Below are 24,344 nucleotides of genomic sequence, written 5' to 3'. Positions count from 1 at the left end.
GGGAAGGAAAAATACTGTAGCATTCTCTCCTATAATTGTCTAATAATTCAAGAAAATTCGTTGGGAACAACTTTTATTACTTTCTAATGTATTTTATATTTCCCCATTAAGTGAGTCGGATAAGATAGAGGGTCATTTAATTTAAAATAAAAAAAGTTACTTTAATTACGTTTAGCTCTCGATTGTTGGAAATAATTAAGCCAATCATGAAAGTTTTGTTGGGGCAAAAAATATCTAGTTTTAGCCCTTTTTTATTATTTATTTCAAATAAGTTATCAAAATAAGCTTTTTCTAATATAACTCTTATATGTGCAACTTAAACTCTTTCAACAAATCTCCCTCATATTCATGACAATTTTCTCATGTTTAATTTAGCCTAACTAAAATTGCCTTTTTAAAATTTTAAACAAGCTGGATAAGGGTCCGTTTGGATTTCAGTTGAGTATAATAGATTATGAAAATAATTGATTAAGTGGTAGATTTTAATCATAATTGATTATGTTATAACGTAATCTGTTTGGATACTATTTTTTTAAAATTGATTTTAATTGAATTGAAGATATTTGGATAATTTAATCAAAATTAATTTTTAACTATATAAATTACTATATAATTTAATTTTTAAATATCAAATATTAATTTTTTAAATATATAAAGTTTAAATTTTATTAAGGAAAAAAAAAGAAAAAGAAGAGAGTTTAATTTTATTTTTATTAAATTATGTGCTTTCTTTGTAATTTTTTCCTGGGCTTGTTTTTGTAATTTTCCCCAATGTTTTTGACAAACTTTTGGCAGAAAGCGGACAGAGGGAGCTTCTGGAAAAACGCGCATTTTGGCCCATAATCGATTTTTGATCATTTTTGACTGTTTGGATAAATTGACAGAAAAAATTAATTTTGGATCCAGAACGCACATTCTTTCCTCATCCAAACGGGCACTAAAACAATCATTATGGATGGGATGGAGTCAAATCCATGAACCGTGCAAATAGGGATGATTTAATAAGGTCTTCGTATGAGTGTTCTTTGGTTGTCAGATAATTGTACCGTGTTTGCAGGGTTGTTTCAAAAAGTCATGCCGTAGGTTTTTTTATGAGGTCTTTTCCATTATTTTGTTGAGTCAAGTCTACTCAGGCATATTTTCCATTATTATACGTTTGTTTAATCCCATCACAAAATTAAGGAGAGGCTAATTAAATGCAGTACATAGTAACCTAACAAGAAATGGTAGATTTAGAATCTTTAGGTAGTGAGGGAAATTTTTACCATAAATTTTACTATATATATAAAAATATTGTTTATGTAATATTTTTTGTCTATATTACAAAATTGAATTTAGATTTATATGAAGCGTGTATGGTATTGGGTCTATATAACTTTTCATATTAATATCAATAGTTTCATAGCTTGTCAGCTAAAGAATAGAAGTAAATCTATCACTTCTAGTATTTTGATTTTACTTTGAATCTCAACTTGTATTTCTTATTCTTTTGAAATTTTGTACACTATGCAAACAAAAAAAAACATGAATTTTAAATGTGAGATTATATTTAAAAAATTAAATCTAAAATTCAAGTCTATCAATTATCCAAACACCACCTGAAATTATTTGAACATAAAATATGGGGTAAAAGAGCAAATTGACTCATCAACTATAGGTTAAAAATGTTTAGGACCCTAAGCTCATTTTCAGTACGATGTTTTCCTTCTACTTTTAAAAATAATGCAATATAGCCTTACTATTAACAAAGGTTAAATTTGACCATTAATTTATAAGAAAATAATAGGAAAAAACCTCAAATTTTTTTTTAAAAAAGAAAAGTCTCATGAAATTTTCTTGGTCCTTTTCTATAATTTTTGGGTTCTTATCTATAGTTTTCGAATCCTTTACTATAATTTTTTATTTTTTAAAAATTTTTGAATTTCTTTTATGTCATTTTTTGTCAACTAACGATCAAAATTAACTTTTGTTAATTGTATCGGTCAAATTTTACTATTTTTAAAAGTTAAATGGAAATGTAGCACCAAATTAAGTTGATGATATGTTCTTGAATCAATATTTTAGGGGCTAATTTTTCATTTAATGTTGGTGGAATGAGTATTTCGTTGAATTATTAATTATTTTTGCTTAGTTATTAAGTAAACATTTTCATTAACAACTATCTAGCAGTAGTTAATAATTTTAATAAAAAGGCGCAAAACTTCAGAATAATTTTGTAATTCATTAAACTTGTATGTGTTTAAATTGCTTGTGTGGATCTGAGGGCGATTGTCCCCTTAATATTCTCCAAGTGTATCCTCATCATTAATTAATGGCATGGCCACTCCACTCGCACATGGGTTATTTTTTCTGTCTTTTAGAAGTCTTTCTTCCATCTTTTTTTTTTTTTTTGAAAAAATAGCACGGTGCTTCTTTCTTTATTAGTTAACCCGGTCGCAAGTTCCAAATAAGTCCCCAAATAGCTAGATAGGCATAGAGTCATAGGTTCTTGACACCCTATTTCAGTGGCGATGCTTTTTTTTTTTTTATAATTAATATTATTGTCTAACCAAAAAACTTGCCCTCATGCATGTAAATATCTCTACCGCATCCTTTAACTTGTTATAGCATTACCAATTGATCCAAAGTTTCCTTCTTTGCCATGGGATTTCTATTCAGAAAATCTCAATTCTTAATTGAGATGTTTGCATTTTAGGGGGTTTTGTTCATGGGCCACTTAAATTTGTATTCATCACCTGTTTCTTCTTTAATGACTTTGGGAAACAATGAAGCCAAAGCTCTGCTGAAGTGGAAAGCTAGTCTTGATGGTAGAAGCCAAGCTCTCTTATCTTCATGGAATGATAGCTCTATTCATCCTTGCAATTGGGTCGGGATTACATGTGATGAGTTCAAACTTAACTTTGTTGATTTTTCTTATAATGAGTTCTCTGGTAGTGTTCCAACTAGTATTGGCAACTTGTCTGCACTCTCACAAGTTATTTTGGGTCATGACAATCTCTTTGGAGAATTTCCATATTGGGTCACACAAATGGCCAGCATCATTGCTCTAGGATTAGATAATAACAATTTCATTGGCCATATTCTTGAAACTATAGAAAATTTAGCCAACTTCACATGGCTATCTCTAGGAGTCAACCGCCTTTCTGGCCATATTCCTCCTCAAATTGGTAGGTTGACTAACCTTGTATACTTATTTCTTAGTGATAATCAACTTACTGGTTCCATCCCCCATGAAATTGGAATGTTGCAAAATGTTATTGAACTTGAAATTTCACAAAACAATCTCTCTGGCAATATCCCTCCTATAATAGGAAACATGACTAGCTTACAATATCTTTATCTTTATTCCAATCAAATATCTGGGCCCATTCCTTAGGAAGTAGGGAAACTTTATCATATGGAAATAATGCAATTGTTAGACAATCACATATCTGGGTCAATCCCATCCTCCATTGGGAATATGGCCAATCTAGTCACCCTCTATCTTTCTGAAAACAACCTTTCTGGATTTCTTCCTTCTAGCATTAGAAACGTGACTAAGCTTTCTCAACTTGTTTTTTCAAGAAACAAGCTTAGTGGCAATCTTCCATCAGAAATCAATAATCTCACACAATTGCAAAGCTTGCAAATATGGAATAATGATTTCACAGGTCATTTGTAACATCCTGAAACTTTAAGACTCGGATTTATAAAAAATAAAATAAAATAAAATATCTATAATTAAATTAAAATTTAGAATAATTTGATAGAGGTCCAGAGTTTGAATTTTACTAAGCAAAAGTTTGGTTATTTGATTTTTAACTATGGGAAAGATTACCAAAGTTGACCCGGGCTTTTGTGCAATAATAAAAATGTTAGGCCATTTCTTGTAATTTTCCCCAAACTTTTAGATCAGCAATTTAAAGACCAAAACTGACGCAGAAAACACAGAAACTGAATTGGAAAGGAAAGGAAAGGAAAGGAAACACACGAGAGGGAGAGAGGAAGAAGAGAAGAGAAAAGGAGGGAGTTAGGCTTGGATTTAGGAGTCTTTGCGACCGTTACGAGCTTGGCTACACGATAGGTAAACTCCCTACTTCAATCCTCTTCTTTTTCTCTTGATTTTCTTCAATTTTTGGAAGAGGAGATTTTTGGATATTGATCCCAAAGGCTTTATTCTTTTTAGCTTTTGTTTCTTTGGATCCTAGGAAGCATGTTTTGAGTTTTTATATAGTGATCTAATATTTTGAGTGGATAATTGGATGAAAAGAGGTGTTTTGGGAACAAATTAAACCCTGAGAGATTGGGTTTTGCTCTTCAATGGTTAAAGCTTATTAATTTAGTTATAATTTTACTATTTGAGCCCAATAAGATTTAAATTAAGGTTTGGTTTTCATTATAAGGGCTAATGGTGAAAGTTGGTGACACTGAGTGAAGGTTTTTAATTAATTAAAAATTATATAAATTAAAAATTAGCCTAATGATGGCTAATAAATGGTTTTAGTAGTTAAGCGATATTACCTGAATGGTTGATTTAATATATGGACCATTGGGATGGACTATGGCTCATAGACCCAAGTTGTGTGGTATGAATTATAGTCTTCATTAATGCTATTTGACATGATAAGTGATGTGGATCACTTATATGTTGTAGGAATTGTTGGTGGAATTTGTTCAGAAGTTAAGGAACAAGCTGAGTCCTATTTTATACAAGGGGAACCCTTTTGGTACCAAGGGTTGAGGTAACAGGGGAAATTTATATTTCTTATTACTCTGTTTTAGCTATTTTTGAATAAATGTTATTAGCTATCATGTATTACATGTTTTAAAAGATTAAATGTGCTTTATAAGGGATTATGGGGTCCTAATTTGATTATAGTGCAAATATATTTTTTAATTGTTTAACAATAATGTTTTTATGAAAACAAGATTTGTTTACATGTATTTTAATCATAAGGAATAAAAGTTGCACTTGAGGAAGTGTAACTAAGTAAGGTACCTTAGATAGGCTAAGGAACTGTTTAAGGGAGATTTATAAATGTTATACTACCTTAGAGTGTTGAAGTGATCAATACTCAGGAAAGGTAGACACGAATAAAAGGCATGATCTCAGTGGGAGTTCACCAATGAGAAGGTGTGTACTTTTGATATTCTATGGCATACTACCAGTACTCAATGTTGTTTTACGTATTATGGGCTCAGTGTACTAAAGTGGTTAGTGTATTGAGTGTTCGACACCTCTCAGTGGGGGAGGGAATCTGACATATGAAGTGTGAGGTTGAGTGCCTAGGCCAAGGTAGCCCTCACATAGAGAGTAAGTCGGGCTAGCTCTAGGAGGGAGTTAGCTTTAACTACTTAGCATTCACATCGAAGGGGCATAGGCGGTTCGGTGGATTAGATCATGTCTTAGATTTTGTTTTGTGCCTATGGAGGTACAAGTAGGTATAATGTTTACCTGCGAATTAAAGAGTGCCAGGGGCATTTTGTTGGTCATGAAAGGCCATACTGGCCTATGTCATGCATTCATACATTTTAAATAGCTAAATTATATACTATGTTGAATTTATTATTCATTTATTTGATTATGGCTTACTTTATAATAATCAATGTAGATTTCTCTATTACTGAGACTGTGGTTGTCTCACCTTTTTCTTTTCAATATTCTAGGTTCAGGCGAAGGATCTAGTGGTGGACAGGGAAAGGAGCAAAGCTAGGGGTTTGCTTGTGATTTGTAAAGAACTGCAACCCCTTTCTTTTGAGCAAATATATTGTAATGTATTTAGGATTAGGGTGCTAGTAGGATATGATGATATATGTATGTGTGAATATGTGTGGATTGTGTGCTTGTGTATAAATTTTTGTCTGTTTGTAGACTTGTGGCTAGGAAACTTGGTTATGGTGTGTGGTTTTGATGGATTTACTTAGTAGACCAAGTTTCTATTACAAGCAAATATTTATTTTGATATATATATATGTGTGTGTGTGTGTGTGTATGTGTGTGTGTGTGTGTGATTCTATAAGCAAATGCAAAGTGGTTGCATTGTAAATGGTGTGCTATGGGCAAGCATACACCTTGGATAGAGAGAGTGGGTGTGTGAGCCCCACAAGGAGTTCTGAGCCAAGTGAAAATGTTTAGCATATGTATTTACATAAATACATGGTATTTGGATTGATTTGTAACCACTCTTGTATGATTTGTGCATTTTGGAGGTTTAGGGTCCATTTTGGGAAATGGCACTCGGGTGGTCAAATTTTGATGTATGGGGGTTTTCCATCATTTGAATATTTTATCAGGTGTTTTTAGTCTTATTTGATGTGTCCAAAGTGTTCCCACAGGTTTGTGACTATTAGGTTGAGATTTGGACAATTTTGAAAATGGTTTTTACCAAAAAGTTGCACTTTTGCATTCGAGTGTCCAAATCTTAATCCGACCGTTGGATTTCTCTAAAATTTGGGTCACAAGTAAAACCTTTTATAAGCTTCGTGTGAGATTTGGAATCATGTCGATCGGATATCGGATGGAGAAATGGCATACTCCAAAATTTGATCTGGAGGTGTTGTCATGACAGCATTTCATTGCTATTATAACAGCTACAGTAGTGATATTGTAACCTGCACAAAATTTAATCCATCCGTTGGATCTTTTTAAAATTTGGTATGCTAATATTATTCTTTAAAAGTGACATGTGGGCTTTGAAATCACTCCGATCGGAGGACGGATAATGAAATGGTGCACTCCAAAAGTTGGTCCGGAAGTGCTGTCATGACAGCTCATGACAACAAAAGTGACCAAATTTGTAACATGTCTAATTTTTAATCTGACTGTTGGATCTTTTTTGAAATTTGGTACACTTATAGTACCCTTTGAATGTGACTTGTGAGCTTTAAAATTTCTTTGATCGGATATCGGAAGACAGAACGGTGCCTCCCTGAAGTTGACTTGGGAGGCTGTCATGACAGCAATTTAATGCTGTCATGACAGCATATTTTTACCTTTCTTTTGTCTAACTTTCTTCTATGCGCTATAGGTAGAACCTATAAAATTTTTTAAAGGCTTTAAATCATTAATTTGCAATTGTGTATTTGCTTAGTGATTTAAATGGTTTGTTTCCTAAGTTGGTTTTAGGATTAATTCCTTAACCACACTTAATTTGTTTGAATTGTGTGATTTTTGGATAACACTCAGGGCAAGTGTTACATCATTTGCCTCAGGGAATATGTGATGGCGGGCTACTAAGTCAATTTAGTGCAATAGATAATCATTTCACTGGTTCAATTCCTAAAAGTTTAAGGAATTGTTCTAGTCTCATTAGAGTTAGGCTTGAAAGAAGTCAACTATTAGGAAATTTAAAAGATGCTTTTGGTGTATATCCAAATTTAGATTATATGGGTTTAAGTAACAATGCATTTTATGGCTACTTGTCACCCATGTGGGGGAAGTGTCATAATCTTACAACCCTTACGATCTCCAAAAATAACTTATCAGAGGCATACCACTAGAACTAACTGAGGCAAGAAAGTTACAAGCACTTGATTTGTCATGAAATCAATTGAGAGGAAAGATTCCAAAAGAATTGAGACATTTGTCCCCATTGATTAACCTCATTTTGAGCAACAATCAATTTTCAAATAACATTCTTATTGAGATAGGATTGCTAAAGAATATAGAACAATTGAGTCTAGCTAACAACCATTTAAGTGGCTCAATTCCAGAACAATTTAAAGGACTGATCAAGTTATGGATATTAGACTTAAGTGGAAATAAGGTCTTCAAACTTCCCTTTAGTTTTGGCCAATTACAACATCTTCAATTTCTTGATCTAAGCAGAAATTCTTTTATCGGACAAATCCTAACAATGCTTGGTGAGTTACCACAATTGGTGACATTGAACATCTCACATAATAATTTCACGAGTAATATTCCTTCAACTTTTGGTGATATGAAAAGCTTGGTTTGGATTGACATATCACACAATGAATTAGAGGGCTCACTTCCAAATATTTTAGCCTTTCGTGATGCTACAATGGACATATTGAAAGACAATAAAGGCTTATGTGGTAACCTATCTGGCTTGCTTGCTTGTTCAAATACAAGTTACAATATAGGTAATCAACATAGCAATAAAGTGTTTATCTATGTTGTACCCCTTGGTGTAGGAACTTTGATCCTAGTGGGAATTTTATACATTATTTACCATTGTAATATGAAAAAAGCAAATAGCTAAGAAAGAAAAACAAAAATTCAAAATTTGTTCGCTATTTGGAGTTATGATGGAAAAATAGTATATGAAAGCATCCTTGAAGCCATAGAGGAGTTCAATGGAAAATATCTCATTAGTGTGGGAGGTCATGAAAGTTTCTATAAGGCTGAATTGTCCATTGGTCAAATTGTAGCTGTGAAGAAGCTTCATGCTCTACCAACTGAGGAGGTGTCACATGAAAAATCTTTTATTAGTGAAATTCGAGCATTGACAGAAATTAGGCATCGCAATATTATCAAGCTATATGGGTTTTGCTTGCATTCAAAGTTCCCCATTTTGGTTTACCAATTCCTTGAAGGGGGTAGCTTGGACAAGATACTAAGCAATGATATACAAGCAATTACATTTGATTGGAATGGTACAATAAAAGTTGTTAAAGGTGTGGCTAATGCCTTATAGTTCCTTTATTGTGGGTGTTCACCTTCTATAGTTCATCATGGCATATCAAGCAAAAATATTATTTTAGACCCAAATTCTGAGGCTTATGTCTCTGACTTTGGAACATCTAAGATTTTATATCCAGATTCAAGCAATTGGACTTCATTTGCTGGTACCTTTAGCTATACAGCTCCAGGTTAATGGTTTTATATTTTTGGTGATTTTTCATTATTTTTAGTTGTATGATGCTATACTTCATGTTATGTAACATATGAGTAAAATATTACTAACATTAATTTTTTTTGTTTTGAATAATGTCATTTTGCTTTTATTAGAGCTTGCTTGCACAAGGGAAGTGATAGAGAAATGCGATGTTTATAGCTTTGGAGTTTTAGCTTTGGAAATTATTATGGGAAAACATCCAAGAGATCTTGTAATGTCCCTTTTCTTATTAGCTTCCACTATAGTTAGTCATGATTTTCCTTTGAAAGAGGTGCTAGACCAAAGGCTAGATCATCCTCAAGGCTCAAAGGCTAATATGGTGATGTTGATTGGAAGAATAGCATTTTCTTGCTTGAATGAAAGGCCACAAATTCACCCAACCATGGAGCAAGTGTGTAAGGAGCTTTCAATGTGAGAATCACCTATTTTGGTTCCATTCCACAGTACTACACTTAGTGAACTCAACTTTGAAAAATAATATAATGTCCTTTATCACTATTTGTTGTATCTCTTTCAAATTTTGTTTCTTGATTCTATGGTTGTATGTTGTATTAATAAAGGACTGTTTAATTTTTTTTCCCCTTAATTGAACCTTTTGAATGAACATTGATATCATACAACGTAATGGATAGATATTTTGTAAGTTGATCTGAGATACGTACTTAGTTTATATTAATTGGTTGTGTGTTTTCTAAAGCATTATTAATATTTTTTATAACGTAATGCAAGGTTGTGTTTTTTCCTATTTACTCTACTAAAACATTAATCCACACTCAGCTTCTTGTATTTATCTTTAGCTATCATTTTCTATGGGTAATATACTCTCAATCACATGACTTTAATTGGTTGGTTTGATCATTGCAATTTGATTAATCAACCCATACTTTAAAACTATGAATCATCAAGGAATTGGGGTTTTATTGAATTAAATTATTTACATTTATGCTTCGAAGATTTGAAATTTAAATTTGATAAAAATAAATTTTAAACTATATTAGAACTTCAGGAATACATCCCTACATTTTGAAATATATAATTTGTAGTGTCTCAATTTTAATGGGTTAAATATATATTTAATATCATGGATTGGGAGTCTTGGATTTCTTGCCAATTTCATGAAATTGATCTAAAATAAAATTTTGCCAATGAATATATATATATATATATATATTGCAATAAGTATAAAATCTCTAATTTGGTTGTTAATTCATGAAAATATATAAAGCTTGTTAATAATTTCTAATTGTATTCAGGTTATTTGGAGTGGAAAAAAAATTGATTTAGATTGGTGCTTTCCATTGCTATAATGTATATCTATTTTGTCTTTGCCTTCCTTTGATAAATGAGTGCTTAGGCCTGTTAGTCTTGGTGTATGAAAGCAGGAAATTTGTGATCAAGGCTTTCCTTATTCATTTGTTAACCCATTCTATCCGAGGCAATGGATTGTAAAGTTTCTCCATTTGTTTTTTTAATTCAAAGAGGTACCAATAACTAACCAAGGTTTTAGGTAATACATGAAAAAGATTGCCTTATATGATCCACCACCTTCCAACAGTAAGGTGAGGATTAATTAAAAAAAATAAAAACTCTAATAAATTAGGATCATTGGTGGCCAGCAAATGGGCACACACATTTACCTCTGCACACATAAAATATTGCAAAACATAAAGATTCTCTGATTTAGAAAAGTATATATCATGTCATTTTTTCTTGTTGAGAATTATCAAAGCAATATGAGCTGAAAAATATTGCATGTTATCACTAGAACTCTCATGAACTGTTTTGCATAAATGTTGTACATTATCCATAGAAAATGATAATTAACCTATACTAAAACTCTCCTTAACTCAACATGCTGCTCAGTTGATGGAAACTCCTCTCATTGTACCACTTCTAGTTTATTATACGTTGTACATTGCTCATGTCACTATTAAGAGTTGTTAGAAAATGCCTTTTGTGTTGTTAGAATTTGCCACTGAGAGTTGCTGATTCATGGCATTGGGAGGTTGCTGTGTCCACAGCTGTTGTGATCACCGGAGGTGGTTACTGTGTTCATCATTACAGAGCTGCTAGAAAGTGACTTCAAATCACTCACCCAGCAAGCCAAGTTAAGAAGCCAGACAAATTAGAATCATAGGGATTCGATTGGTGAGTGAGGAGTTGATAAGTGAGATGATATTTTGGGCCCAAATCTATTAGGGGGTTTAAAAAAACTATGTTTTCGGCTTATTCTGAAACAAAATTGCGTCACTTAATAAGGAAGAGTAGGTTGAATTTATGGCCCAATCCAAATTAAAAAAACAACTTGAGAACTATTTTGGAATTTAGGCTAATATATTGAGCCCAAGGTCAAAAGTTTCTGAGTGCCTTGAAAAAAAAATTAGTTTTGTAAAATTTGTACCCAATTTGTTTAGAAATTATAATGTGACCCTAAGAAAGTTTCTAGAAATTACAAGTTCATCCCTAAACATCAAGAATTGCATCTTCACCCAATTGTCTTCCAAAATTACTGTCTTGCCCTTGAACACTACCAGAAATTTTATTAATGTCCCAAATTTATCCCTTATTCCTTATAGATAGAAAGGATTCATGAAATTACTTTAGTTTGTCCTAAAGGTCATAAAAGCCTTATAATCTATCATGATTTGGATCTTAGTCCATTGACAATGGACATACCCCATAGGTATGCCCTTGTTAATTTATTTATTTTTTGGTTTGGACTTTTGAGGATAGGTATATGCCACTTATGAAGTATTAGATATTTGATGTACTCTATAAGTATAGAAAAATTTATGGCATTTTTTAGAAAGGACTTTTGTGTGAGCCAAATCTATGTGGTATGAGAACTTTTTTGGTACATCATAAGAGTTTCATAATTGAAATTTGCTTATTGAAAATTTTGTATTATAATTATGCTACGCACACATAATTAAATTAATTAACATAACCCTAAGATTAGGGTGTGATTCGTATGTGGACACTTTGATTAGTTATGGATAGCATTATATTAAAAATAATTAGATTCACATTGTTTGTAGATCATGATATTGACACCATTAAAGGTGATAGTCCACTTGTTCAGGGGGCTATATTGGCAATGAGCAAAGGTAATCATTGTTAATGTGTGATGGGGTGTGTGTGGGTGTGATTGATTATGTGTGATTTTATTATGCTAAGTAAATTATGTCATGTATGGAAAGAAATATTCTTGTTTGGAAAATTAATTGTCAATTGGGATTAATTGTACATGAGTATTATGTTTGGTATAACTATTGTGTAGAAGCATATTTTTGTTCAGATATGTTTTTGTGTAGAAATGATTGAAATGTGTATGACTTTTTATATTTGTTTTGAAATATGTGATATTGGGGATTTTGTCCAAAGATCACCTACCATGTGGTAAGCTTTTATTGGACCCAAGAGTGGCTAGCAGCTTGGACTAACTCATCTTTGGCTAGATGATTTAGTTCTAGGCAAATATATAGAGGGATATAAGGTATAGTTATGCAAATAATTTTTGTTTGAATTGTTTAAATAACATATGTTTGGTTATATGCCCACTTAACAATTGCATAGTTAGGTGCATTGCATGCAACCTTGCATATTAATTTTTGGTCATTAGAACCTTTGCTTCTCATTTCTTGTGGTTAACATTTTTACAAGAAAGAGTTCAACTAAAAAAGCACCAAGGGAGTAGTTGGTGTGTATAGAATCCACCTAGTGTAGTTGGCCTTTATTTTATTAAGTTGTATGTAACTACTAATCTTAGGGCATATTTATTGTAAATGAACATATAACTACCTTATTTTTTATTAAACTACTATTTGATTGCCATGAAGTAGTTTTGTGACATTCATGACTGTATTTTGTGATGATTAAATGATTTGCAACATGTTTTGATGAAATGTTTTACTTGTGATGATTTATGTGATGTTTGCATATTGATTGTGTTGGGTGATTGTAACATAACTATAAGATTTTTTACTATATGTATAAATGTGTGGGTGTATATTTGTTGTTTGGAATGTGTAAAGTGGTCAAGTATCCTACACAATGGCTTTGGCGCTAAACCAAAATTCATTAGCTAAATTATTTTATAAGTTTTGTATAGACACTTAAATCACTTAATTTAAATATTTGTAAAGAAAGTTATCCTCATTTGAAGTTTACTATCATTTTGCTGATACAACACCATGCTACAACATATGTTGCATATGTCACGACACATGTCACAAAGGATAGATTTCCTTCTCTCTGTGATATGCCATGGCATATGAAGAATTTTTTTTTTCAAAATTGCCCTATTAAGTTTTTCACTTTTAAAATGGCCTTGTTAAATCATTTTACCCTTAATAAATTTATTTTTTGAATTCTAGCCCAATGAGATCCTATGAGATACATTTTATTTATCTTATATTTTTATCAGTAGTTATTTATTTGAGTTAATTACTTTCTTATCTACCATGGTAGTTCTATTGTATTATATTTAATATTTTCTATTATGATAAATCCCTTTCTATTATGATAATCCAATATGAGAAATGTTTTGTTTGTAAAAACTCTTTCTACCCATGATATGCTTTTATAAAACTGGTTTAGACTCTTAGTTAACATGATAGCCTCTTTTCTATCATGGTAAGATTTCAAAATATTATCTAAAATCTTTTCTATCATGGTAAATATTGGTCGTGTTTTGAAAATTAAATTTTACTATTTACTACTATGATAAATTCTTTTCTATCATAGTATATGTTAATAAATAAAGTTGTTCAGAAAATCATATAAATTCTGAAAAATAGGTATAAATTTTAGAGTGTTATAAATATCATTATGCTCATACAACCAAATTTCTGTGTTGCTATTAAATATGACGACAAATGAATGTAGGCATGGGCTGGCCATAGATTGATTTTGCTCCGTCGTAAAATTCCTAAAGTAATACCTCTTTCCTTCTTTCACAACCATTTGAAATTTCTGGATCAGGGCTTCATCAACTAACTTTCCCCAAATTTTGTTTTGCCAGACATTTTAATAGTGTGCAAAAAGGAACAAGACATGTTACTCTTATCGTTGGTCTGCAAAGGAATCAGGATGGAGAGAGCAGAAAATAGGAAAAGTATGAACACAAAACTATGATGTATAATACTTTTATCACACCTCTCTGTTCATTAAACATAATCAAATACATGCTAATTTTTGAGTTATCTCATCACGTTCTATTTTTGCCATATATAAATTTGATAGAGAACCCATATTTCAAATACTTATAATGTATAAATAAAAATGTCTATTTGAATTTAGTCCAAATCAAAAGGAATAAATGACGTTATAAATTAAATTAATATATAGTTATGTAAAAATATGTTATCACAAAAATAGAAAAAATCTAAATTAGTGGAAACATAGTACTTTCTCACAATCACAGACATGCAATTTTCTTTTATTTTATTTTGTCCAACGAAGTCCAGGAAGTTCCTATTTTGCCCACCCCACCCATTTTCAAATCTCAATCCCAATCCCAATTCCAATCTCTAACATCTTATTTATTATCTTCCATCATCCACTCTAATATTTGTTTGATATATTATTTTGATTTTATTTATAAGTCATTTTGAATATATTTTATCAATATAAAAAAACTTTAAAACTCATTAACTCTGTCTTAAAATTTAATAAATTCTTCTTTACATTTATCAAACATACATGCCTCAACAACACTTTTTTTTTCTCCAACATTAAATAAAATGTAAAAAGTAAAATTTGCAATGAAAATTTATTAATGTGACTTGTAAGTAGGACAAAATTTTTTTTTTATTTACCTTATAAATAAAATCAAAAAAGTATCTTTAACATTGTGCAACTACGAGGTCAATTGTCAATAATATATAACCCCTTTAGAATATCCCAGCAACAAGAATAACAACAATCAATATTCAACGTCATGTCATGATAAGAATTACATGTTTCTAGTACAGATAGTGATAAGAATTAAAAAAAGTCAGCATATCACATTTAATTAAATTTCAAGCTTGATTAGAATGTAAATCGTCTAAATTTTAAATAAACGGCAATAAAAATTAATTTGATAGTTTAAGTTCATATCATCTGTACTTCTTATCGAATGAACATTGTTTCTCCTTACTTGAATCTTCTCCTTTTGCTTGGTTTCTGCAATTTTTGGTAGTTTCAATGTTCCTTTCTGCATCGAAGTTGATTCATCGAATATCAATAAACCTTTTTTTTAATTATTTTTTTTAAGATTTTAACAACACAAGTCAAATTAATTAACAAACATGATTCTAGTTCCCTCACACCATGATTTATATTTATAAATTTGAATTTGGTGACTGTAAGCACTGCTTATACTGAGCTGTAAAAATTCACATTAATAATTTAAATAAACTCATTTATTTATTAATCTCAAATGAAGTATATAGTCAAATTAAAATATAACATTAAGTTCTGAGGAAAATCAACAGAGTTTCTCTTAAAAGCTAAACCTCCTGAAATGCACACACCTAGCTTGTTCAAAATAAAGCAAAATGTTTTAACATCTAAATTCATTCAAACAATAAGACGGCGATTGACATTATACAAGCAATTTGTAACACCTAAACATGGTTCAAGTCTTACAAGACTCTGTAATGATCGATGACCAACGGAGTTACACAAATCTCTGAGGCTTAGCTGGGCTTGGGGAGACCATAAAGGAGCGTTTTGCAACCATATAAGAAACTTTTCCTTGTGTGAACCAAGAAGTTGCTCTGTGCTCACTGCGTTGCTATATAAAAATGGATAAATTCTAAAGATTCTTTTGCAGTGGGAGGATAATCACATGTATATACTCTTCAAGTGTTGCAAGTTATCATATACCCCATCCCAAATTAAAAGCAACCAAAAGCATATATAATACACGTAGCAGTACACGCACGGCAAACACCATATTTAAGAAGACTATCATACACACACATATAAAAAACAAACACCATCCTGAACTTAAAAAATTTTATAATCTACAAATGTGATGCGATGAGACGGACACTGAGGAATTAGATCTGTCAAGAATGGGAGACTGAGGAGAAGAAGCAGAAAAAGACAAGCAAACAGTAACTAAGATCCGTGAGATACGCATGGTTCGAGGCGTTACCAGGGTGTTCGACGATCTTGAGTTACAGATCCGACGTCTTCAGGCGATCTGAAGCAGAATAAGAGGAAAAGGGGGAGACGAGAGTAAGCGAGAAAGAGAGGTTGAAAATGAGAGGAACTAGGAAGAGTCTGGAAGAATGAAGCGGAGTGATTAGGTGAAGACAGATCCGTTATCTTGGACGTTGAAACAAAAGGCATGAGAATGCAGAGGAGCTAACCCCACTGGTTTTTAATGGAAGCAGAATCATGTGGAAGTTAAAACAGAGGATGGCTATTGCAATGATAGAATCGCTCTGTTTTCTTCTGCTTTCGAGCAACCAAATAGGAAAGCATCCCTACTCTAGTTTCTTTCTTTTCTTCAGTTTGGAAAAAGACTTTTTTTTAACCCGTCATGTAGTCCATTTTCACTCATTCAAAAGGAAATTTACGAGTTACATAAATTTTTCATGTCATTCCAAATTCATTCATTGATAATAAAATGTTCATTCATTTCATACAGGACACATGATTTACATTAGTTGAATAAAAGAAAATTTACAAGATATTCAAATAAAATTTATAACAGAAACCTTATAAATAATACTTCCTTCGTTCAAAAATATAAAACATTTTTTGAGAAGTTAGATATTTAAAAATGTAAGAAATTTTTAGTCTTTCGAGGTGTAATCATTATCTTTTTTTTAAAAGTATACCTATTAATGAATGACTTTATATTTATTATAGGGTGTTTATTAAGGATAAATATAAAAAGATAGAGTTAATTTAAAATTAAATAACTACTTTATTAGAAGGTGAGATTCAATTAAAAATACCTTACATTTTTTAACGAAGAGAGTAGTTAAATTTTATTTATTTACAAAAAAAATGTCTATCTATTTTATAAAGGAACAGTTTCATCTTTTCACGCGTGGAATCAACTCCTTACAGGTGTTTGGCTTTCTTACAAAACCACTTATCCCTTATGTTCTTCCCGGCCATAGCGCGACAAGGAAGAACATCACTCATCGGGAATCCGGTAAGCCTATTGAGGACTAGAATCTACCATTGCTGTCCTTCGAGGAGTCTGCAGCAACCAACATCAGCCGTGCAGAGGAAAGTCTATCAATGTTGATGGAATGTCCTGTATCTGTATACACCATACATCATTATTGGAGGAAGTTTGGTGATGCATTTGACCCATATTTGGAGGCCCTCTTGCATAGTCAGTCACAGTGCAAACAAAGAGAACTAGGAACACTAACGATGATCTGTTTGAGTTCACTTGTGAAGTTTACTTTGGATACATTTAATGAATGGGTCAAGGATCAAGTTTACTTTTGAATATTTACATGAACTGGGATAACTTCTGTGAAGCTTTATGCGTTTTGATGGTGATTATAGGTAAGTTCACTTTATATGTGTTATTCAAAATTTGAAAGAGTGGACCGTTATTTTGTAAGCAAGTGGAATGAATTATGTGTAATATCTTCTAGGGTTAAAGGATAAAAATACCTAACAACTTTTTCTCTAATAGCACCCAAAATTCTTAAATGAATAAAGATACAAAAATACCTATGAGCTTGTTATAATGATTTTGCAATGATCCTCATTCCATTAAATTTAACCAACTATTAACATTAATCGCTAAAAAAAGGAACAAACATATGATGTAAAAATATCTATAATTTTTTTTTCTCTATAAGCTTATATCCTGAATCAAAGTCAATAATGACGAGCTTATGTCCTAAATTAAAGTCAATAATGGTGAGTGGGTACCCATTAATTTTGTAAAATATGCCAACCTTCCCCAATTCATTAAGTTGTATTTTTAGAACTTCATGGTCAAGTCAAGTTATTTTAATATATTTGGAAAAGTATAGGTTAAGCTTGATAGGCCATGTCAAAGAAGCTTGAAAAATTTTAGGATTGAACTTGAAAGTTTAAAAAATTTTCTTTATTTTAAACTTATTTGGACCGCCTGAGTAATCTTGAAGAAATCCAAACCAAGCTCAAATCCAAATAGCCTTAGCCTAAATAGCAAATTAATTTTTAGTATTAATAAAATAAAATTACAATTAGATAAAAATTAAAAATCTTATTTTTTTAAGATAAAAATTGAAATTGAATGGAAAAGAAAAAGAAAATAAAGTAAAATAATATTTAACAATTCATTTATATGGCTTATTTTATAAAGTTAATAGATATCCATGTACCATTATTGACTTAAAGATATTAAAAGCTCTTAAAGAAAAAATTTTAGGGTATTTTTACACCTTATATTTGTTTTATTCTTTTTTAAAACCATCAACATTAATGGAGGTTAGTTAAATTCAATATAACGGGTACTATTGCATTAATTATAACAAATTCATTGATATTCTTGTAGCTTTGTTCACTTAAAAATACTTGGGGGCTATTTTTATAAAATTAAAAAAGAATACTGGATGCTTCATAGAGAAAAAATTATTGGATATTTTTGTTCATTAATTCTATCTTTTATTTTTAATTCTCATCTCCACTATGGTTTATATATTGCAGCTAGGTGTTGCATTTTCACTTTTTAAGAACATAATAAACTGAAAACTGAGTAAATCACTTTACTCTCTGGATAAGATATATAACCTCTCTTTTTTCCCAGTATCTATTCTCTACGCATAAGTTAACCCAATTTATTGAATCGACTAATACCCTGTTCCTGTAATTTATTACTCTCATCAACGTGCTCATTGAACCTCTATTTGTTGGTGGATTAAAGTTTTGTGGAGGATTTGGTCAACATTTATGTTGCCCTGAATTGACATCTTTTTGTGTGCTTGGGTTTGTATGCTTGACAAGTATGGTGTTTTGCGTGGAGAGAAAATGATACATAGAGTAGGAGAGTTTCATTTGACTAATTCCCATCAATTTTAGATTCAAGGAAATAAATCAAAATCATTTTTATAAACAATTTTTTTGGATAAGCTGATATTTAAGAAAAGAGTAATTGGGTGTTGTTAAATTTTTCAAAAACTTAGCCCAAACCTAATGAATAGTAAACAACAAAAAATAGAGTGAAAAAGAGACTATGATTGGTTCAGAAATTGAATGGGAGAAAAATACTTTGGGTTATTGCTTCAAGTCATGGTGCTAGTACACGGAAAACACTGCTCTGAGCCTTCAACAGAACAAAGGAAAATAAATGGCAGGTTACAAATGTTTTTTATTTGTGTTAATGGTAGTGTCCCAATGGACACATGTTTCTTCCCTTCCGCACGTTTCTTCTCGTTCCTTCATTGTTGTTGTTTCATTTCATCCGCCCAAATTGTTTTTTAATTTTATTATATGATTTATAATTTATATTTATATATAATTAATTTAATAATTTATTATTATGTTATAAATAAATAATTTAGTAATTATTATTTATTTTTTTAAATTATTCATATAATAATAATAATAATTTAAATTGTATTCTTAATTATTTGTGTTTAAAAATAAAAATATTTTTTAAAGAAATAATCTAAAATTATATTTAATTTATAATTAAAGACTAAGATGTTGGATAGGCTGGCACTTAAGAGGAAGGTGAATTGGATGACACTTAATAATTTTTGAAAACTTAAAGAGTAAAAAACTTTAGTGAAAAGTAAGAAAATGAAACATACAAAATTTATCTTGATTTAACCTCAAACTTGACCTACATCTATTTCTTAATATCACACTTGAGATTTCCAACTAAAATACAAGCTTTAATGGGTGCTTGCCAATACAGTACAATTTATAAGACTTAACTTATCTTGATTCACTTAACAATCCTTGCTATATAATCTAGCAAGTTGTTACAAACACTTGAAAAACTCTTTTTCAAGATTTTAGAAGTAAAAAAAATAAACTTTAACAAAAAAAACTCTCCTAAAGAGTAGGTAGATTATAAATGAAAGCTTATAAACTTGTGAGAGCTTTTCACAATTCTTTTCAAGAATGATGAATGAATGCCAAATGTTTAAGCATAATTTGAAAGCTTTTTGAATGCTCAGATAAAGAAAAGTTCGCTCAAGGATCAAAAGTTCTAGTTCAAACTTGAATTATATCACATATATAGTTTTGGCAATTGACAGACCATTAGAACAGTGTTACTAGCTATTGGTGTCATTTCTCACATGTATCCTGACATATCATGCATGAAATGGCTTGTATAAAAGTTACAGATATGAGTATGTGACGAATCAGGCGTGAACCTCAAGGTGTCTCACGTGTGGTTTAGAGTATATATAAATATGCAATCTATTTTGTGCGTAGAAACTCGCGTGCAACCCTCTTGCTCTCACGTGTAGTTTGGCTAATAGAAAGCCAAAACCAGCTATGTGTGACAAAACTTGCGTGTGACCTTTTTGTCCTCACACATGATTTGGCTGGTAGAAAGCTATGGCTAAATCTGTATGACAGAACTTACGTGAAACTAACATGCTCTTATGTGTGGTTTGGCTGGAAAAATGCCAAAGCCAATTTTGGGTAACAAATCTCAATTGGAAACAACAGACTATCAATCATGGAATGACTTGTTTCAAACCCAAACCATTTGGGAAGAAAAATCACTTGTGGAACACAACACTCACGCATGAAATGGAAAGTTACAAAACTTAAACCATTTTGGAATACATATCACGCGTGGAACCATTATGCACTCAAGCAAGATTTTGTATGATCAAGAGATATAGAATTGTAAATCACAGATCACACAAGTATGCAAATTGAACTTCACTTGAAACAATATAAGACTCAATTTGGTAAGATGTGTTCAAAGGACTAATGAAAAATCACGCTTGGTTATCATCTACTCTCACGTGTGAAATGGCTTATGACAAAAGCAATGAAATACAACTTTGACAAAATTTGTGTGTAGACCAAAGGGTTGCTTGCATGATTTGGAACACAAAAGCAATGTCAAAGCATCAAACGAGCACAAGTGACAAATGACGTGCGGATCACTCTCTAATTCAAGTGTGAAATGTCAGTTGTTGTGCCTAACATGCTAAATCATGCATGTGACCCTATAGAATCACACGTGATATTGCAGACAGTGAAAAGCCAAACTTCTATGAACCACTGCAAGCTAAAATGACATAACTTGCAAGCTTGAATGCATTAAGATGAGACTTAATATACATAAATGAGACTTATGAGCTAAAGATGATGCATTCATTTTAATGATAATGAAAAGAGATTAAGCTCTCAATATTTTCACATTGAATCTAAGAGATTTAAACAACTTATCCTATATATCTTTATCTTCTCTTAATTCTTCATGTTTTTGAAGTTGTTCTTCATCTATGATTCTTTATTTCTCTACACACATGACAAACATCCCTTCTCTTGCTTTTGTAATTATCAAAACATATGATCTAATATTAGCATCTCTTTTAGCTCAACTATCAACAAGCAGGTGGATACAAAGATACTACAAAGGTATGAGGTTGTAAGTTTGAGCTTGTCAAGACAATTTGAAGTTATTTGAAGTTATTAGATGATGTGGTAGATTGACCAAATATATATATATATATATATATGATGTGGTAGTGACATGTGACATGGCGATAATATGGCAATGACATGGCAATGAGGTGACATATGCTCCATCAGGTGATGTGGCAATGGTGATTTTTTGATTGATCTAAAATTTATGATGGATTAGCAATGAAATACATTCCATCAAAATGTTGAAATAGCTTATGTTTGTTTAGTGACAAAAATTTTTTAGCACTAAGTACCATTGCTAATTAGCCATAAAATTTTAAATTTCATCACTAATAAATTAATGGTGGTGTTTTTGCTAACAAACTTATTCCATTGCTAACTCATTTAGTGATAGAACTTGGCTTAATTAGTGACAAAAAATTCCATCATTAATCTAATGTTTCTTTGTAGTGATAGTAGCTAGTGTGTTATTTGATGCACTAGAATTATTTGACAGATTTGGTAACTTGGTGTGGAAAATGAATCAAGATATTGAAGCTCAAGTGTGCTATGTGAAAGACAAGGACGATAACTAAGTGTCTAGAAGGCAACAGAAGTGAAACTCTTACTTGATAGTATGTTATTTGAAAGACTTTAGAACGCACACTTAGTTTCCCTTAAGTTGGATAGTGTTGGCGGTACCGGCGACAGATGGGAACAGTGAACTTCAAACTGCTTGAGTCATGCCCGAAAGGACACTGTCCTTAAGAACTATTCCGGCACACCAAAATGACGGACCGGCAGTTCCCTAAGATTAAACAAGCACTTCCAGCAGCAGAGCAAGGGAACAGAACAACAAAGACTAAAAGTAAACACAGATGAATAGACAAACAGAAGGCAAAGGGAGGAGAGAATTGTCCTGAAAACTCAAGAGGTTGGTTCCCTGTTCTGTTTGCACCTATGGCTATATATAGCCCGAGGAAGGAGACATGAATGTTGGCTCATAATCACCAAATTAAAGCTTCGGTTACACTCTTATAAATCACGTTTAAGCACTTGTCTGGGGGTTACGCAAACATAAATCTCAATTAAGCCTCTGTCTGGAAATGTTGGCAAACAAAACGTTTAAAATATTAACTTTACAAAACCGGTTTATCTGGAAATGTTGGTAGACAAAACATTAACTCACAAAATCAGTTTTCAAAAGAGGTTTAATATTGAAAAACTGCCAAGGCTTCAAGTTCAAATTCGAAATAGTAAAATCAGAGATTTTCGAGTAAGCTAAAAATAATTATTTATTTAATTATTTTTGTAAAAATAACTCAGTAAAGGGAACCCATTGCCTCTTGAACTCACGCATGGGGGGCGAATTGGCTGATTTCAAATGCGATTGCCCTGAGTTGGCCTATCTCATGTGCGCGAGGCCACTTCTCCTCTAAGCCCATTTTACTAGCCCACTTCATTCCTTAGTGTATATGCACTAGGAGATTCCATCTTTTAGTCAATGTGGGACTTTGACACACACACACACTTTTGACACACATACAACAATTCCCCACATATGTCAAAAGGATCTATGTTCATTTGTGTTATTCACATAGAGGATAATCACTTCGAATTTGGTGTCTATCGACTTGAACCAAACCTAGACTAATAAAACTTAGCACACAGAAAAGTCGGTGTAACTTCATTATTGAACCAATAGATCTTGAGCATGTACTAGAGGTCTTATTAATCAGATTATACCCCCACAATCTCTGCTGTTAATAATGGTTTTGTATGTTATTGGCCATGCGCATGCCTGGTTTTAACAAATGCTCTAGAGATTTTGCCATGATCTCATAGGAGCAACCCCACTCCATATTTGTATAGGTGTTTTCATCAAGTGTATCTGCAATAAATACACCATCTATAAGGACTATGAAAACATTAAGAGCTTTCACTCAGCCTCCATTCAATGCATTCTAGCACTTTCTCAGCTATAGGAAGGGACAAAATTCAGTGCTAGCAGAACTAACAAGTAACTTGTTCTTACCCATTGAACTTTCTTCATAGGATCTCCAATCACAAAGGTTGGGTTGCCATCATCGTTAATTTCAAACAGGCTTAAGTCTCATTTCCCTCGACATTTCAATAATAAATTTTTCCCCAAGGGTTTAGTTAACGAATCTGCCAGATTTAACTCTGATCTCACATAATCGATTGAGATGAACCCATCTTTGAGCAGCTGCCTTATAATATTATGTCTCAATTGAATATGTCTACTTTTGCCATTGAAGGTCTTATTTTTAGCCGTTGCTATTGCAGATTGGTTATCATAATGTAAAATAACTGATGGTGTGGGTTTTTCACCTATTGGAATACTCGCTAAGAAGTTTTTCAACCACTCAGCTTCAGTCCCAGCCAGTTCCATGGCAATAAACTCAGAATCCCTTGAGGATTTTGTGTTGATTGTCTATTTTCCAAACTTCTAGATTATTGCACCACTATTAAGAGTGAATATATAACCACTAGTGGATTTTGTCTATTCTGAATCTGAAATCCAGTTAGCATCACTGTATCCTTCTAATATAATGGGAAATCCACTATACAATGTACCATAATTCATGATACCTCTTAAATATTTCAAGACTCTCCCCAGAGCCTCTTAATGTTTACTACTTGGATAGTAGGTATATCTGCTCAATCTACCAACAGCATAAGCTATATTAGGCCTAGTAAAGTTCATCAATTACAGATTGAGCAATTAGGTCACCCTTGTGCTTTTTTGATTGCACACTCGAATCATAAGGAGTACTCAGAGGAGCATCTTTAAGATGTCCAAACTTTCTGAGAATTTTCTCAACATAATGTTCTTGGGAAAGCAAGATTCCATTTTCATTCCTTATAATTTTTACACCCAAGATTACCTTGGCTTCACCCATATCTTTCATGTCAAAATTTGAA

The 24,344-nt window shown here is 31.8% G+C and overlaps 1 protein-coding gene and 1 pseudogene across 2 annotated transcripts; one reads left to right on the top strand and one right to left on the bottom strand.

The window, feature by feature from the left end:
* Positions 1 to 2,707: 2,707 nt before the first annotated feature.
* Positions 2,708 to 9,255, top strand: LOC129302644 (MDIS1-interacting receptor like kinase 2-like; annotated as a pseudogene).
* A 5,676-nt stretch (positions 9,256 to 14,931) lies between these two features.
* Positions 14,932 to 16,313, bottom strand: LOC129301727 (uncharacterized). 2 transcript variants are annotated; one of them, XR_008591081.1, is made up of 2 exons: positions 15,988 to 16,313; positions 14,932 to 15,039 (listed from the first exon to the last, which is right to left on the bottom strand). XR_008591081.1 is itself a non-coding variant. In XM_054940319.1 (2 exons), exons 1-2 carry the CDS (start codon positions 16,182 to 16,184, stop codon positions 15,405 to 15,407), a joined length of 414 nt encoding a protein of 137 aa, XP_054796294.1. In that variant the 5' UTR covers positions 16,185 to 16,313; the 3' UTR covers positions 15,313 to 15,404. The 2 variants fall into 2 exon arrangements, 1 of the variants encoding a protein (XP_054796294.1); XM_054940319.1 differs by lacking the exon at positions 14,932 to 15,039 and adding an exon at positions 15,313 to 15,621.
* Between the last annotated feature and the right edge of the window lie 8,031 nt (positions 16,314 to 24,344).

This window comes from Prosopis cineraria, unplaced genomic scaffold (assembly GCF_029017545.1).
Source record: "Prosopis cineraria cultivar Desert tree isolate PC_DT_omini unplaced genomic scaffold, ASM2901754v1 PC2, whole genome shotgun sequence".
Lineage (NCBI taxonomy): Eukaryota > Viridiplantae > Streptophyta > Magnoliopsida > Fabales > Fabaceae > Prosopis > Prosopis cineraria.
This window is presented reverse-complemented; position numbering and strand designations above follow the sequence as displayed.

What these genes read in the sequence shown, in the direction of transcription:
- LOC129301727 (XM_054940319.1), bottom strand. Translation starts at nt 16,184, where the DNA reads ATGCCTTTTGTTTCAACGTCCAAGATAACGGATCTGTCTTCACCTAAT. An exon ending in CAAGATCGTCGAACACCCTG is followed by an intron (nt 15,622 to 15,987) that starts GTAACGCCTCGA and finishes ATTTTTATATAG; the next exon opens with CAACGCAGTGAGCACAGAGC.